This window comes from Schistocerca gregaria, chromosome 5 (genome assembly GCF_023897955.1).
Source record: "Schistocerca gregaria isolate iqSchGreg1 chromosome 5, iqSchGreg1.2, whole genome shotgun sequence".
In the NCBI taxonomy this organism is placed as follows: domain Eukaryota; kingdom Metazoa; phylum Arthropoda; class Insecta; order Orthoptera; family Acrididae; genus Schistocerca; species Schistocerca gregaria.
In genome coordinates, this window is record NC_064924.1 from 195218946 (window position 1) to 195236788 (window position 17843).

Sequence of the window (17843 nt, forward strand, 5' to 3'; positions counted from 1 at the left end):
GGTCGCACCCTCCCTGGCTATCATGATCGACACATCTCAATGTTGTGAGCCTTTGGACAGAAGGGCGCTCGATGGCCATCCACCTCCAACATCAAATGGCTCTAAGCACTACGGGATTTAACATCTGTCATCAGTCCCCTAGACTTAGAACTACTTGAACCTAACTAACCTAAGGACATCACACACATCCATGGCCGAGGCATGATTCGAAACTGCAACCGTAGAAGCAGCACGGTTCCGGACTGAAGCGACTAGAACCGCTCGGTCACATCATCGTCGACTGAAATAGCCACAATTTTACAAGCCGGGCGCAGTAAAATTCCCTTCAAACCCATACCGGATATGCATTTGTTGATACAGAGACGACTTCGAGACAATATGAATGCCAATGGTTTTCCTACACCTTAATATACATAGCAGTGTGGGTGTATTGGGCGTTTCCTTAGTTTCGTCCAACCTCTACATGATCTGTGCAGTTAAGATGCCCGACTCTTTGAACAGACATCCACATAAAGAGTATGGGTGAACACAGCGTATTATTCCAACTGTTCGCTTTTGTGCAATAAGTACTTTATAAATGATGAGTTACCCCAGTAAATTATTCCATAAGATATTGTTTAGTGGAAATGCACAACATATGTGTGAAGGTTGATTTGTTTCTTTCCAAGACCAGCATTTGTAGGAGCAGCAAATGTAGCTCAACTTGTCGTGGAGCTCAGTACTATGATTCACCCAGTCCAAGTCTTCATCAATAATTACACCTAAAAATTTCCGGCACTACATCGATTATTGGCATGTCTCCGTTTGTTGTACTTAAGTGTGGATAGGAACGAAATTACGCTTACACGTACAAGTTCATTCAAGTCGTTATAAACTCACATATATTTTTTTTAAATGTGATAATTATGTACATGAAAGAATATTCATGACAGCAGCCACGTTAACACAGTTGTCTAAAAAATTACAGGAAAACAAGCGTTGGGATATATGAAACAAATATGTGTTTAATGACGGCGTAGAGTAAACAGTCGCAAAGCCGATGTAAATTATGAATTATAAACGACATAAAATCATCTTTTTATGACTATACGCTTCCTTGTAATTACAGATCCCAGGGTCAATGTTCCATATCTGCCAAACCGATAACATGTAACATTACTATAAATGGCTACAGTACACTTACATTAATCAACGTTTGCGTCATTGAACAGAAAATAAAACAGTTATATGGTATGATTTTATTGTTTCATCTGATACCTAAGTATCTTGTTATTCTTAGCACTATAGTAACTTAATAAATAAATCTTATTCTTTTCCAGGACTGCGTCGTGAGACTTCAGGCAATAAATAATTGAAATTAAAGACGAACAGCACACATATCACAGCATTCTTAAATACTTATATAAAGTAACCAGTGGCACAAAAACACAGATCTTGCAGATATCTTCTTAATGTAGTCCTCGATAAACTTAGACAGAACAGCCAGCATGTCCGGGGTAATCGCACACCCTCAGCTCGGCGTTGTACTGCAGGCCAGTTGGGCACGGGATCAACCAGGCAACTCCGTTCTCGTCGCACTTGTAGAAGCTGTTACAGTCACTGGGGTTAGGGAGCTGGGTGACGTCATTTGGATTCCAAGGTGGACAGGTGGGAGCATCTCCGGCTGGTTGCTGTGGGCTTTCACCGTTACCAGGGTCAGCATTTCCGTTGTTCTGATCGCCATCAGAGGATTCGTCGCCAGATGGGTTACTTGGAGCAGCTGATGATGAGCAGCCAGCACTTTCAGGATAATCACAGACTCTTAGTTTGGCATTGTACTCAAGACCAGCTGGGCACGGTATGAGCCAAGCCACACCATTCTCGTCACACTTGTAGAAGGAGCTGCAATCACTGGGACTGGGAAGCTGGGTGACGTCCTCTGGATTCCATGCTGGGCAATTGGGAGCATCTCCAGTTGGTGGTTGTGGATTTATGTCACTGTCTCCCTCTGAATTTCCGTCATCCTGCTCTCCCTCGGAAGGAGTATCATCAGAAGGGTTGCTTGGTGAAGACGACGTTGAGCAACCAGCATTTTCTGGGTAGTCACACACCCTTAGCTCTGCATTGTACTCTAGGCCAGCTGGGCATGGAATAAGCCAGGCAACGCCGTTCTCGTCACACTTGTAGAAGCTGCTGCAATCCTTTGGATTGGGAAGCTGGGTGACGTCATCCGGATTCCATGCTGGACAAGTGGGGACGTCGTCAGATGGTGGCGCAGGTGAAACTCCACTGTCGTTGGAACCACCACCAGTTTCATTGCCATTGTCGTCCTCAGCAGGAGCAGACGAAGATGAAGAACAGCCAGCTCGCTCTGGGAAGTCGCAGACCCTCAGCTTTGGATTGAACTCGAGGTTTGCTGGACATGGGATGACCGTTGCAACACCTGATGGCTCACACTGTAGGAAGCTCCTGCAGCTGCTGGGGTTCGGAAATGGACCGGACGCTCCCTGGCATGTTGCACTCATCTGAAAGAAATTTACTCCTTATCAGTTCTCACTGCTTATAAAATCGATTGTTCTAATTTACAGAACGTTCACGTAGAAGTAGAACTGTTATACTTCCGTTCCAGTCTTAATCACTCATGGAAGTGGCTTATCTGAACACTAAACGAAATTGATCATTGCTAATAATTTCAAGAAATTTCAAGAACAATTGTATTTTATCGTTTATTTTATAAACTCATTTGCACATCTTCCATACATTCGGACTAGTTTCGATCTACATGCGCCATCTCTAGATCCAGGTAGTTTTATCAACAACCCGTCGTCAATCAGCACTACATATCAGAATACTATGTTTGTGATGTGTATTTCGTATATATGCATGACGTATTACCGACGCAGTTACATAGATTTGAAGATGATGCATGTCGCACTGTTTCAAACTATATTAAAATCGCCAAACTATAATTCAAAAATAAACGATGTATTAGGAATGTTAGTAATATCAATACAATTTCCACTTTGTTTCGTTAGGGAAATACCGACATTAGTGAAAATGTATCCAGCGTTCTTCAGTTTATAACCTCTAACTATCTGATAAGTAGGCGTAGGACAACGCGAATTTGCCGAAATGGGTGAATTTACATTTACGTAACTGAAGAGCTTTACCATATTGTCAAATGACATATGTCGAAGAGCCACCAGTAGGCTATATTTGCCCATCTATTATTAGGCTCCAGTGAACTGTCTACCACCTATAAGATGTAGAAATATTGAACAACACAATATTCTCTCAGTGTATTTAACTAAAGAATGAGGTCAGAGAAAATACCTCATTTGCTGGGAATGAACAATATCCCTGAGTTTCGATGACGTACAACAGATTTTCGTTGCATGATAGAGACTTAACGTAATATATAACTATGTTATTTGGCATTTCACACAGGTAATCGATCTGCATGTTTACTACGATTCTGACTATAATTTCAGTGTGTAACTATGAGGCAAAATATCTGTATGATTTCTGTATTGGGTCCAGTTTCAGGCAGACAAAATGAACCAATCTAAATTACTATATATAGGGCATTGTTACCCTAATTAATGCATAACGTATCGAAGGAGTTGTCCAACGGGTAGAAAAAAATTCAGGAGAATCTTGTCTTATATTTCTTGTGTTGCGTGCTTGCAAGTTAGGGAGAATTTGTATAAACATTAAGCAACAATTGTTATTAAATCATGGCTCTTTTGGTTACTGGACAAAGCGTGTATGTAATCAGCTATTAACGAAGCAGTCATACTACTACGGGATACATTATATACTCTGGTTATTCGTAGTGAACACTTACCACAGTCACTTTGCGGATGGAAGCGGCACTGTTGCCTCCGATCACAGCTACCAATACGGCACACACAACAAGCGACAGTCCTGAAAGTAAAACAAAATTTTAACTCTCCAGAGTACCCCCAAACCACCATAACAACTCTTATGGAATGGTTATAACAAAACGCACGAGAGATATTACACGACCCGATAGTCCCTCCCCTTAGTGATCCGGTGCTCATTGTTCAAAGCAAGATACAGACCACACATTGCGCTATCATTTCACACCAATAGTGAAATACAATCGCCGGCTTGTTCTTAATATTCTTTCACTTCAGTATAACTGGTTCAATACGATTTTGCAACATGATGCTCTTATCTAACTACATTCGTTGATCACTTCATAAGAAGGTTAGTAGTTGACATCAATCATTATTAGATGAGTGTTGTGTACGAGTCTGAAGCACTAAATCTCAGACTGTGGATTTGTGAAGTCATCAATCGAATGTAGCTGCTGTCAGACGCACGTGAAAACCTGAGAGCTCCATGACTCCAAGGCTAGTCGACCTTGCTTTCATGCATTAAGGTTTAATCTCATCTTTGGTCTCTACTATATAGAGTAAAGTTCACGTATGTTTAAATATGTAGGATTCTAAAAAATACACTATTACGTTAATGAATGGTTATTGTACCGTCTAAATTGTCAATTTTCCTCTATGTCTAGTATGTGAATCAGTGCTAAATGTCTCACCTTGGACAAATACCAGAAAATATTGCACTCAAGAAGTGAAGTTAACTTCAGATTAGTGTTAGTTTTTCATAACTGCACATCAGTAAATAAGGTTAGCGTTTTGTGACCCATCGGTAATGAATTCAATACAGTACATGCTAGTAAAGAGCTAAGACGGAGAAGGAAATTGGTTATGTTTAAAACAAAGAAACCACCTTATCATTCATATTAGATTCAAGGACCCAAAGTAATACCTAAATCACTTTGGCCAGATGGAGCTTTGGATTTCCCTTTTCTCAAGTGAGGGGTAAGCGTACAAATGACTGAAACACCTAACATTTTCCGGAGGTAACAGTATTTCTAATTGAGTCGTATCTTCTATAACAGAAATTGTTTTTAAGGGGATAGTATAGATCTATCTGCAGTAAGAGCTGAGAGACTTACCCTTCATGTTGATCTCCAAACGTTTTGCACACAAGGTGCCTTAGGGTGACTGTCATACCGCTTATATACATAACTGGTAACAAATGCAGACGTCAATCAGAACAATACGAGCGTCAGCAGGCTGATAAGAACGAAATTGACCATTGCATGTGAAACTTCTATGACGTGCGCTTTTCTTATCTGACACTTGTAATCTGCATTTGACGACATACGAACTTGTGTAATTTGACATGTGTGATTTGAAGCACGAGGAGATTTGATAAAGATATAATGGCTTGTTTCGTTCAATAAATGGGAAACACTTGTAATAGGCAATCAACGATTTTGCCCGTCGGCGTGTGATATATCAAGGCAAATGTTCATGTTACGGCCTCTAATGCTTTCATTAAGTGTAGTAAAAGACCTAGAAAAAATTCACATGTGCCAAAGCCCGAAAATTAGTAAAATTAGTAAGAAATTAGTGAAGGAAAGGACAGCTCTGTTCTACGGTGTAATTGATGTTGAAGGTTTCAGAAATAACAACTCTATACCAGGCATATACATTGTATGTTATGTTTTCAGGGTTTTTACGAAAAGAGTATCCCTCGTTACCATTAGTGTCTCATCTTTTCACAATGATGTCACATGTATTAATGTTTTCTTCCCATTTAGTTATTTTCTCTGTTATAAAAAACACCAATTTCTGGATATTCTACAATTTTAATTTATTTTACTGGCCAATTAGACTTCTTTAACTACAACCAATTATAGCCTGACTAAAACCAGTTAGCGAAATAAATTAATAGTGCACAACCTCCAAAAAAATTCTGTTTTTCTTGTATAATTACGTAGCTGCTGTACCAAGAAGTTACATAGAATGTGACTGGAACTCATTAATATGGAACTGTAAGCTCATAAAACCCTGAAACCGAATATAAATAGTGTCATGGCTTCTGAAAGCTTGTGCCGGACCGGAATCCGAATCCGGATTTCCTGTTTTCCATCAGATATTTATTTACAGAGATCCATCTTATTTGTACTGTTTATTTGTTTTAACCACCGTCGGTTTCGAGGTTTTCAAATCCTTAATTGACAGTACCGTGAGCTGTTTACAGATTAACGCAGCTTAGTTTGCCCAATGATTCAAATATTTGGAAATTTGTGGTAAGTTCTAAGGGAAAAAATGTTGAGGTCATCGGTCCCTAGACTTACACAGTACTTAATTTAACTTAAACTAACTTACGCTAAGGACAACACACACACACACACACACACACACACGCACACACACACACACACACACACACACACACACACACACACACACACATTTAACTTAAACTAACTTACGCTAAGGACAACACACACACACACACACACACACACGCACACACACACACACACACACACACACACACACACACACACACACGTACACACACATATGCCCGAGGGAGGACTCGAACCTCCGACCATGGGAACCACGCCAGCCGTGACAAGACTCCCCAGACCGCGGGACTACCCCGAGCGGATCGCATTTATTCACGTCATCCATTCATTACTAAGCGAAAATGATAGCACGTACAATCGGATGATCTTCGTGGAAATGGAACAGACTCGTTGTGGCTTCTCCAGGTATGGGGATGCTTAATTTTAGAAGTGTGCGGGGTGCTTCTCATCTTCAGTGGCTGTCTGACGAGAGGAATAAATATGAGACTGTGTAGTCCGTATGGTAATCATTTCTAGATCCATTTCGTTTCGCGTAATACGTGTAAAATACTTCCATACAGAGCTGCTGAAATAAATTTATAGCAGTTATCAATGTTCATCAAATGAAATGTTCAGCAAGTTCCATGGATCAGAATTCAACGGAGCATGTGTGATTTGAGCAGAGGAACAATGCTGCCGCTATTCGGTTCTCACCAAGAACCGTTCCTCCGCATAATTGTTTCACAAGAGTAGAATATATCAACACGAGCCTTAATCATTCCAGCCTGGAACACATATGACGGATTCTGATTTTTAAAAGTCAGGTTTTACTCTCATTATTATACTTACTATTCTATCCCAAAGGTATGTTAACTATTATTTTGCGCTGTTAGGCACCAATAGCTTGTTCAAACAACATTCACCCATTTCCTTACTTCTACACCAAGCTAATTTTAGCACCGTTCTATGTGTAGTAGCTTAAACTAAGTACAGTAGACGTTGTCAGTGGGGTAAAGTATTTAACGAGTTCCACTTCAATATATGCTGTTCATTTAAAGAAGAATAGTATATTTCCAAATACTTGTTAGTTTCCATAACTGAGTCATCAAATTGGTAAAATTTGCTCATTTGGAGCACGACTAATGAGTTCTAGGTTTATAAGAACATGTGTAATTTGACATGTGTGATTTGAAGCACGAGGAGATTTGATAAAGATATAATGGCTTGTTTCGTTCAATAAATGGGAAACACTTGTAATAGGCAATCAACGATTTTGCCCGTCGGCGTGTGATATATCAAGGCAAATGTTCATGTTACGGCCTCTAATGCTTTCATTAAGTGTAGTAAAAGACCTAGAAAAAATTCACATGTGCCAAAGCCCGAAAATTAGTAAAATTAGTAAGAAATTAGTGAAGGAAAGGACAGCTCTGTTCTACGGTGTAATTGATGTTGAAGGTTTCAGAAATAACAACTCTATACCAGGCATATACATTGTATGTTATGTTTTCAGGGTTTTTACGAAAAGAGTATCCCTCGTTACCATTAGTGTCTCATCTTTTCACAATGATGTCACATGTATTAATGTTTTCTTCCCATTTAGTTATTTTCTCTGTTATAAAAAACACCAATTTCTGGATATTCTACAATTTTAATTTATTTTACTGGCCAATTAGACTTCTTTAACTACAACCAATTATAGCCTGACTAAAACCAGTTAGCGAAATAAATTAATAGTGCACAACCTCCAAAAAAATTCTGTTTTTCTTGTATAATTACGTAGCTGCTGTACCAAGAAGTTACATAGAATGTGACTGGAACTCATTAATATGGAACTGTAAGCTCATAAAACCCTGAAACCGAATATAAATAGTGTCATGGCTTCTGAAAGCTTGTGCCGGACCGGAATCCGAATCCGGATTTCCTGTTTTCCATCAGATATTTATTTACAGAGATCCATCTTATTTGTACTGTTTATTTGTTTTAACCACCGTCGGTTTCGAGGTTTTCAAATCCTTAATTGACAGTACCGTGAGCTGTTTACAGATTAACGCAGCTTAGTTTGCCCAATGATTCAAATATTTGGAAATTTGTGGTAAGTTCTAAGGGAAAAAATGTTGAGGTCATCGGTCCCTAGACTTACACAGTACTTAATTTAACTTAAACTAACTTACGCTAAGGACAACACACACACACACACACACACACACGCACACACACACACACACACACACACACACACACACACACACACACACACATTTAACTTAAACTAACTTACGCTAAGGACAACACACACACACACACACACACACACGCACACACACACACACACACACACACACACACACACACACACACGTACACACACATATGCCCGAGGGAGGACTCGAACCTCCGACCATGGGAACCACGCCAGCCGTGACAAGACTCCCCAGACCGCGGGACTACCCCGAGCGGATCGCATTTATTCACGTCATCCATTCATTACTAAGCGAAAATGATAGCACGTACAATCGGATGATCTTCGTGGAAATGGAACAGACTCGTTGTGGCTTCTCCAGGTATGGGGATGCTTAATTTTAGAAGTGTGCGGGGTGCTTCTCATCTTCAGTGGCTGTCTGACGAGAGGAATAAATATGAGACTGTGTAGTCCGTATGGTAATCATTTCTAGATCCATTTCGTTTCGCGTAATACGTGTAAAATACTTCCATACAGAGCTGCTGAAATAAATTTATAGCAGTTATCAATGTTCATCAAATGAAATGTTCAGCAAGTTCCATGGATCAGAATTCAACGGAGCATGTGTGATTTGAGCAGAGGAACAATGCTGCCGCTATTCGGTTCTCACCAAGAACCGTTCCTCCGCATAATTGTTTCACAAGAGTAGAATATATCAACACGAGCCTTAATCATTCCAGCCTGGAACACATATGACGGATTCTGATTTTTAAAAGTCAGGTTTTACTCTCATTATTATAATTACTATTCTATCCCAAAGGTATGTTAACTATTATTTTGCGCTGTTAGGCACCAATAGCTTGTTCAAACAATATTCACACATTTCCTTACTTCTACACCAAGCTAATTTTAGCACCGTTCTATGTGTAGTAGCTTAAACTAAGTACAGTAGACGTTGTCAGTGGGGTAAAGTATTTAACGAGTTCCTCTTCAATATATGCTGTTCATTTAAAGAAGAATAGTATATTTCCAAATACTTGTTAGTTTCCATAACTGAGTCATCAAATTGGTAAAATTTGCTCATTTGGAGCACGACTAATGAGTTCTAGGTTTATAAGAACATATGATAAAAGAGAAAAATTAACGCCACACCTTTTAGTTGTGTACGTTCAGTGTGGTTTCTTTCTCTTCACAGTCTTTTTCGACGTTGTTCAACGTTTGGTAACATACATATTTCAACACTAACTCAGTAGCTTTGCTTTCTTAGAGTGCCATATATCTTCACGACAGACTATGCAACATATTACTCTTTTCTCCTGGGCTTACGGGGTTATCTAGACGGTAATCTACATAGATTTATTATTGTTTGTGATTGAGGGTGGCCTGTCGCCATTCCTTCCACTGCGGGATGCAGTCAGTCTACTCCATCCGTTTGTGTCCAGCGTTATCCCATGTGAAAAGGTAAGACTGTTTTCGAAATGTTCCGACTCACTTCGTACGATCTAGGAAAGCGTTTAAAACAAAATCCAGGCTCTCCGGCATGCCGGCTTTCGGTGTTATTTGCTGCCCGGATTAGATATGAGGGTATTTGCTACCTGCGGCTTGGTAACTAGCTCAAATATCCTAGAAGGTAGATAATTCATCAGATATACTATTTGGAACAATGAAGTGTACGTGTAACTGCAATTCGCAGTTCAAACCATCGAGAAGACCAAAATATTCTTCTCGATTTTCTTCTCTGAACATCGATAATCGCCAACAGAGTTAACACATACATTTTACGGGCGTCGATTTTCGTAAAGAAATTGCGTGACTTACGCAACAGATGCAGCCGGAAAATGCCACTGGGAAGTGCTGTAATCGCATATTACGATGAGGAGCCCTTTATGTTCCATGAACGTATCAGGTCGCTTCAGCATCAAAACAGTGAAACAACTCCAGCAAGTCGTGATGCTTTAGACTTTTTCACGCTCAGTATCTCCGAAGTTGTTAATAGGTGCAACATAGTGACCGAAACTGGGTTCAAGTATTAATGGTCACCGCAGGATTTTTCAGACTGAACTGAAACTTTAGTGACAACATCTTTACAAAGGCAAAGAAAAATATTTTTGAGAGTGGAACACACAGAAATAAGGCACAGATATTAGCTACTACCAACATAATGTTCCTCTCAAATGGGAAGCTGCTTCCAGCACTCTAACAGCGACGAGATGATAAGCGATGTCCTTTGCCGGTAAGTGGATGCTTTACGGAGGCCAGTGGCACTGTAGTTTACAACTTAAGAAAAGTGTATAGTTTTCTTATTCGGTAGTATGTACGACTCTGGGAACTATCATTAGAATCAGTAGAAGTACATTGTCGTCAGTTAGGTGTCATGGGTTTTACATCAGCAGCTCTATATGGATGTTATTACATCTAACAGGCGTTAAGTCGCAAAGGAATACACACACACACACACACACACACACACACACACACACACACACACACACAAAACTAACAAAGTAAAACTTTTATTAAGATTGGTGCACACTCATAGTAACGTTCTCCGTAACCGCTTACAAAAAAATTATGGTTAGAATAAATAATCTGTGCAAAAGAAGTGAATCTCTCCAAATAAGTATAAGATAGAAGGCAAATTTTCAGAAATGATGACATTAGTTATATAGGATTTCAGGCTTCTATGAGCTTACTTAACTCATATAGATTCATATTACAGTGCTCCAGTCATATTTATGTCGCTTCTTTGTACAGCAGCTCTGTAATTACATAAGAAAACCACAAAATTTTGGATATTCTGCACTATTAATTTATTTCTTTTACTGGTTTCCTTCAGGCTATAACAGATTATAATTAAAGACTTCTAATCACTTTGCAAGCCAGTAATTGTTAGGAAGATAAATAGATATCGCAGAACATCCAAAACTTTGTGTTTCTTGTGTCAGAGAAAATTGGACGTAAACATAAATAAATGTATCATCATTGTGAAAAGATGGGACATTAATGCTAACGAGGGATATCGTTTCCGTAAAATCCCTAAAAACATAACATATATTGTATATGCCTGCTATAGAGTTGTGATTTCTGAAACCTTTAGATATCAATTAGACCGTAGAACAGAGCTCTCCTTTCTTTCACTAATTTCTTGCAAATTTTGGGCTTTGGCACATGTGAATTCGTTATAGATCTTTTAATATTTCAGAGAAATTTTTACTACACTTAATGAAAGTATTAGGGGCCGTGACATTACCATTTGCCTCCAAACATCACCCGCCCACGAGCAAAATACAGTAATTGCCTATGAGAAGCGTTTCCTATCTATTGAACAAAACAAAGCATTATATCTTGCTCAAGTCTTCTCGTGCTTCAGGTCAAACATGTCAAATTACAAATGTTCGCATGTCGTCAAACGCAGAGTACATGTGTCAGATAAGAAAAGAAGACGTCATAGAAGTTTCACATGGAATGGTCCGTTTCGTTCTTATCAGTCTGCTGACGCTGGTATTGTTCTGATTGACGTCTGCATTTGCTACTAGTTATGTATATAAGCGATATGAATGCCACCCTAAGGCACCTTGTGTAGAAAACGTTTGGAGAGCAACATGAAAGGTAAGTCTCTCAACTCTCATTGCAGATACATTCTCGTTAATACAATTTCTGTTATAGAACATACGACCCAACTACAAAAACTGTTACCTCCAGAAAATGTTAGGCGTCGCAGTCATTGGTATGCCGGGCTCTCACTTGAGAAAAGCGTAACTCAAAGCTCCATCTGGCCAAAGTGATTTAGGTTTTAATTTGTGTCCTTGAATCTAATATGAATGAAAAACTGGTTTCTTTGTTTTAAACATAGCCAATGTCCTTCTCCGTCTCAGCTCTGTACGAGAATATGCTCTATTGAATTCAGCACCGACGGGACACTAAACACTAACATTATTTAGTGATATACACTCATAAAAAGTAGCACTAAATAAAAAAGAACTTCACTTTTTACGTGCAATAGTTTTTAGTATTTTTCTTTATACAGGATGAGAGATTTTAGTACGTATAGCCATACGAGATACAGAGGAAAATTTGTATCTGCGTATTTAATACTATTTACACGATTTAGACGGCTCAAGAACAATTCATTAATTAACGGAAGAGTGTATTTTCTAGAATCCTACTTATTTAAAACAAATGTAAACTTTATTCTATACAGTACAGACCAAAGATGAGATTAAACCTGAATCCATGAAAGCCCGAATGACTAGCCTTGGAGTCATGGAGCACTCAGGTTTTCACGTTCATCTGACAGCAGCTATATTCGATTAATAACTTCATAAACCCATAGTCTGAGATTTACTTCTTCACACTAGTATACATTAATCATGAGATCATGAGTGATGCCAACTACTAATCTTCCTATGAAGTGATCTATGAGTATAGTTAGAGAAGGACAACATGTTGCAGAATCTGATTGAGCCAGTTATATAGAAGTGAAAGAAAATTAAGGACAGGCCTAGGATTGTATTTCACTATTAGTGTGAAATGTTAGCGCAATGTATGGTTTGTATTTAGCTTGCAACAATGAGCACCGGGTCTCTTAGGGGTGGGTTTTGTTCTAAATCCATTCCATAAGTGCTGTATTATGGCATGGCGTTACACCAGACAGTTAAAATTTTGTTACTCTTTCAGGACTGTCGCTTGTTGTGTGTGGCGTTTTGGTGGCTGTGATCGGAAGCAGCAGTGCCGCTTCCATTCGCAAAGTGACTGTGGTAAGTGTTCACCAAGGATAGCCAGAGTATATAATGTATCCCAACGTAGTAATACTGCTTGTTTAGTAGCTGATTACATACACGTTTCATCCAGTAACCAAAAGAGCTATTATTTAATAACAATCCTTGCTTAATGTTTATTCACATTCTGTTTAACTTCCAAGCACACAACAGAAACAATATAAGAAAAGATTCTCTTAAATTAGTTTCTACCCGTTGGACGGCTCCTACGTTATCTACTAATTAGGGTAACAGTGCCCTAAATATAGTAATTTATGATTGATTCATGGTGTCTGCCTGACACTGCACACAACATAGAAATTTTATAGATATTTTGTCTCATAGTTACACACTGAAATTAGAATGACAATCATAGTAAACATACAGATGTATTACGTGTGCGAAATGCCAAGTATCATAGTTATATATCACGTTAAATATCTATCATGCAACGAAACTCTGTTATACGTCATCGAAACTGAGACATATTTTCATTCCCAGCAAATGAGATATTTGCTCTGAAATTTGTTTCTCACAACGCATGAAAACTGTATTCAGGAGACGGGAATTTCTAAATTATAGCAGACAGACTGCCACATTATTTGCATCACTCATTAGACCAATACACTGAGAGAATATTGCGTTGTTCAATATTTCTACATCTTATCGGTGATATACAATACAAGGCAGTCTAATAATCGATGTACAAATATAGGCCCCTGTGAGCTTTTCCATATACTATATTTGCCAATGAGTTAGTCACCTTTTGCTATCTATACTTTACCACTTGGTGAAGCTCATTACCTGCGAAAATGTGAATTCGGTGATTTTATCAAATTCGCGTTGTCCTACGCTTACTTCTCAGATGCGTGCAAATCAAAAATGAATAGACGTTACAAGATAAAGAACACTAGTTACATTTTCACTGTTTTCGTAATTTTCCTAACGAAACAAAATTTGATTTTGTCTTGATATTTATTTCCTAATACATCGTTTATTTTTAAATTCCAGTTTGGCAATTTTAGTTTAATGTGAAACAGTGTGACATGTATCATCTTCAAATCTATGTCGGTAATACGTCATGCTTATATACGAAATACACATCAGAAACATAGTACTCTGATATGTAGTACTGATTGACAACGGGTTGTTGAGGAATCTACAGATGACGCAGGAAGATCGAAACAAGTCCGACTGTACGGAAGAAGTGCAATTCGGTTTAAAAAATAAACAATATTGTTCTTGAAATTTCATTATATTATTAGCAATGAGCAATGCCGTTTACTTTTTTGATACCCATTTCCATAGGTTATAGAGAGTGAAACGGAAGAATTATATTTCTCCTTCTACGTAAACATTCTGTAAAGTAGAACAATCGATTTTATAACCAGTGAGAACTGATAAGGAGTAAATTCTTTCAGATGAGTGCAACATGCCAGGGAGCGTCCGGTCCATTTCCGAACCCCAGCAGCTGCAGGAGCTTCCTACAGTGTGAGCCATCAGGTGTTGCAACTGTCATCCCATGTCCAGCAAACCTCGAGTTCAATCCAAAGCTGAGGGTCTGCGACTTCCCAGAGCGAGCTGGCTGTTCTTCATCTTCGTCTGCTCCTGCTGACGACGACAATGGCAATGAAACTGGTGGTGGTTCCAACGACAGTGGAGTTTCACCTGCGCCACCATCTGACGACGTCCCCACTTGTCCAGCATGGAATCCGGATGACGTCACCCAGCTTCCCAATCCAAAGGATTGCAGCAGCTTCTACAAGTGTGACGAGAACGGCGTTGCCTGGCTTATTCCATGCCCAGCTGGCCTAGAGTACAATACAGAGCTAAGGGTGTGTGACTACCCAGAAAATGCTGGTTGCTCAACGTCGTCTTCACCAAGCAACCCTTCTGATGATACTCCTTCCGAGGGAGAGCAGGATGACGGAAATTCAGAGGGAGACAGTGACATAAATCCACAACCACCAACTGGAGATGCTCCCAATTGCCCAGCATGGAATCCAGAGGACGTCACCCAGCTTCCCAATCCCAGTGATTGCAGCTCTTTCTACAAATGTGACGAGAATGGTGTGGCTTGGCTCATACCGTGCCCAGCTGGTCTTGAATACAACGCCAAGCTGAGAGTCTGCGATTATCCTGAAAGTGCTGGCTGCTCATCATCATCAGCTGCTCCAAGTAACCCATCTGGCGGCGAATCATCTGACAGCGATCAGAACAATGGAAATGCCGACTCTGGTAACGGTGAAAGCCCACAGCAACCAGCCGAAGATGGCCCTACCTGTCCACCTTGGAATCCAGATGATGTCACCCAGCTGCCTAATGCCAGTGACTGTAACAGCTTCTACAAGTGCGACGAGAACGGAGTTGCATGGTTGATACCGTGTCCAGCGGGCCTGCAGTACAACGCCGAGCTGAGGGTGTGCGATTACCCCGGACATGCTGGTTGTTCTGTCTAAGTTTATCAAGGACTGCATTAACAAGATATGTGCAAGATCTGCGTTATTGTGCCACTAGTTGTTTTACATAAGTATTTAAGAATGCTGATTTATGTGTTCTGTTCGTCGTTAATTTCAATTATTTATTGCCTGATGTCTCACGACGCAGTCCTTGGAAAAGATTAAGATTTATTTATTAAGCTGTTCTAATTCTAAGTATAACAAGACTGTTTGGTATAAGATGAAACAATAAAATACATACCACACAACTGTTTTATTTTCTGTTCAATGACACTAACGTTGCCGTACCTCAAGTAAGTGTACTCTAGCCAGTTATAGTAATGTCCATGAGAAAGGTACATGTCACCGGTTTATAACATTTGAACTTTGATCCTGTAATCTGTAATTACAAGGAAGCGGATAGACGTAAGTAGACGATTTTATATCGTTTAGAATTCGTAATTTGCTTCACCTTAGCGATTGTTTACTCTACGCCGTCATTAAACAGACGTCCATTTCATATATCCCAACGCTTCTTTTCCTGCAAGTTTTTCCATATCTGTATAAACGTGGCAGCTCTAACGTATGATCTTTAATGGACAGAATTGTCACATTTATTATTATATGTCAAGCTATTACGACGTGAATGAATGAACTTCTTGTAGTAAGCAAAAACTTCGTCCACATCCATACTTTTGTACAACAAACGGAGACATGTCAGCAATAGACGTGGTGGATGAAATTTTTATGTGTACTTAATGATGAACACTTGGACTGTGAGGATCATAGTACTGAGCTCCACGACAGTTAAGTTGAGCTACATTTGCTCCTCCTACAATTGCTAGTCTTGGAAAGAAATGAATCAACCTCTTCACGTATGTTGTACATTTCCCCTATAAAAAAGCACTCCGTATTCAGGCCACTAGTTGCCTACCGGGACCATCCGATCGTCGTGTCATCCTCAGGGGAGGATGCGGATAGGAGGTGTGTGGGGTCAGCACACCGCTCTCCCGGTCGTTATGATGCTATTCTTGACCTAAGCCGCTACTATTCTGTAGAGTAACTCCTCAATCGGCATCACGAGGATGAGTGCACCCAGAAAAACGGCAACAGACCCTAGTGGCTGGATGGTCACCCATCCAGGTGCCGGCCACGCCCAACTGCACTGCACTTCGGTGATCTCATGGGAACCGGTGTATCCACAGCTGCAGGGCCATTGCGCACATTTCCTCTATATAAAATCTTATGGAATAATTTACTTGGGTAACTCATCATCTATAAAGCACTTATTGCACAAAAGCGAGCAACCATGTGGACGTCTGTTCAAAGCGTCGGGCATCTCAACTTCACTATCATAGCACATACGGGGGTTGGACGAATTTGAGGAAACGCCAAATACACACACGTTACTATGTATATTGAGGTGTAGGAAAACCATTGCCATTCAAACATCTCCAAGTCGTCTCTGTATCAATAAATGCAGGTCCGGTATGGGTTTTAAGGGAATTTTACAGCGCCCTGCTTGTGAGATAGTGGCAATTTCAGGTGACGATGATGGAGGAGCCGGGCTCTGTGGCCGAGTGGTTCTAGGCGCTTCAGTCCGGAACCTTCATGCCTCGAGCAGATTTTAAGAAATTGAAACCTTCCCGTCTCCTCTATATCTCTTTTGTTACGCAACCTCCCCTTTTACAATCACCTGTGTAACCTTCCCTTAGGATTTCTTTCCCTTGCTCAATAATAACAAATGAAATCTTCCCTTTGAAATTAATTCTCTATCTCAATCTTCGCATACAATTGTTGCTTATTAAAAGTGATTTTCTGATTATTTCGACGAAATATAGAATGTATCGTCGTCGTGGACCTCAGTCGTTATCTGCAATAACCCAAAACTGTTCCTTAACTTTTTTTACTGTCAATGGATCGCCATCTGACTGCTACAATGAACTGCGACATGAATGTTCAAATGGGACTTACCTTTTACAATAATCTTACAACTAGCAATGCGAAAATATACCTTCAGTAGTCCTGAGTTTCTCAAAAAATTAATTCAATAATATTAGTTCCTCTTATTATAATAGTCAGCTGATGTCTCCTTAGATCCGTTTATAATCTCTTGTAAATCAGAGCTAGTGGCTGGCAGGCACACCGCTCCTCTCAACCTCTCGCTTCAGACCTGCTACCGACGCACTTCACTTCTCGCTTACTACTGACCACCTACGGTCGCTAAAGTGCAGTCTCTCCTGCCAACAATGCTTTCTGGTGCAGACAATGCCTGCTACCATTACAAAATGTATCAATGAGCGGTT

At 39.8% G+C, this 17843-nt stretch overlaps 2 protein-coding genes across 2 annotated transcripts; one reads left to right on the forward strand and one right to left on the reverse strand.

Annotated features, from left to right (window-relative positions):
- Window positions 1-1223: 1223 nt before the first annotated feature.
- On the reverse strand, window positions 1224-5011 carry LOC126272224 (chondroitin proteoglycan 2-like). Its single transcript, XM_049974924.1, has 3 exons — window positions 4976-5011; window positions 3827-3906; window positions 1224-2504 (listed from the first exon to the last, which is right to left on the reverse strand). The coding sequence occupies exons 1-3, from the start codon at window positions 4980-4982 to the stop codon at window positions 1470-1472; spliced, it is 1122 nt and encodes a 373-aa protein (XP_049830881.1). The 5' UTR covers window positions 4983-5011; the 3' UTR covers window positions 1224-1469.
- A 6904-nt stretch (window positions 5012-11915) lies between these two features.
- Window positions 11916-15806, forward strand: LOC126272222 (chondroitin proteoglycan-2-like). Its single transcript, XM_049974921.1, has 3 exons — window positions 11916-11951; window positions 13020-13099; window positions 14521-15806. The coding sequence occupies exons 1-3, from the start codon at window positions 11945-11947 to the stop codon at window positions 15556-15558; spliced, it is 1125 nt and encodes a 374-aa protein (XP_049830878.1). The 5' UTR covers window positions 11916-11944; the 3' UTR covers window positions 15559-15806.
- Window positions 15807-17843: the final 2037 nt, after the last annotated feature.

Bases quoted from the DNA above. Each gene is read 5' to 3' on its own strand.
- LOC126272224 (XM_049974924.1), bottom strand. The intron at 2,505-3,826 runs GTAAGTGTTCAC...AATTTCTTTCAG, and splicing joins CCATCCGCAAAGTGACTGTG to ATGAGTGCAACATGCCAGGG.
- LOC126272222 (XM_049974921.1), top strand. The intron at 13,100-14,520 runs GTAAGTGTTCAC...AAATTCTTTCAG, and splicing joins CCATTCGCAAAGTGACTGTG to ATGAGTGCAACATGCCAGGG.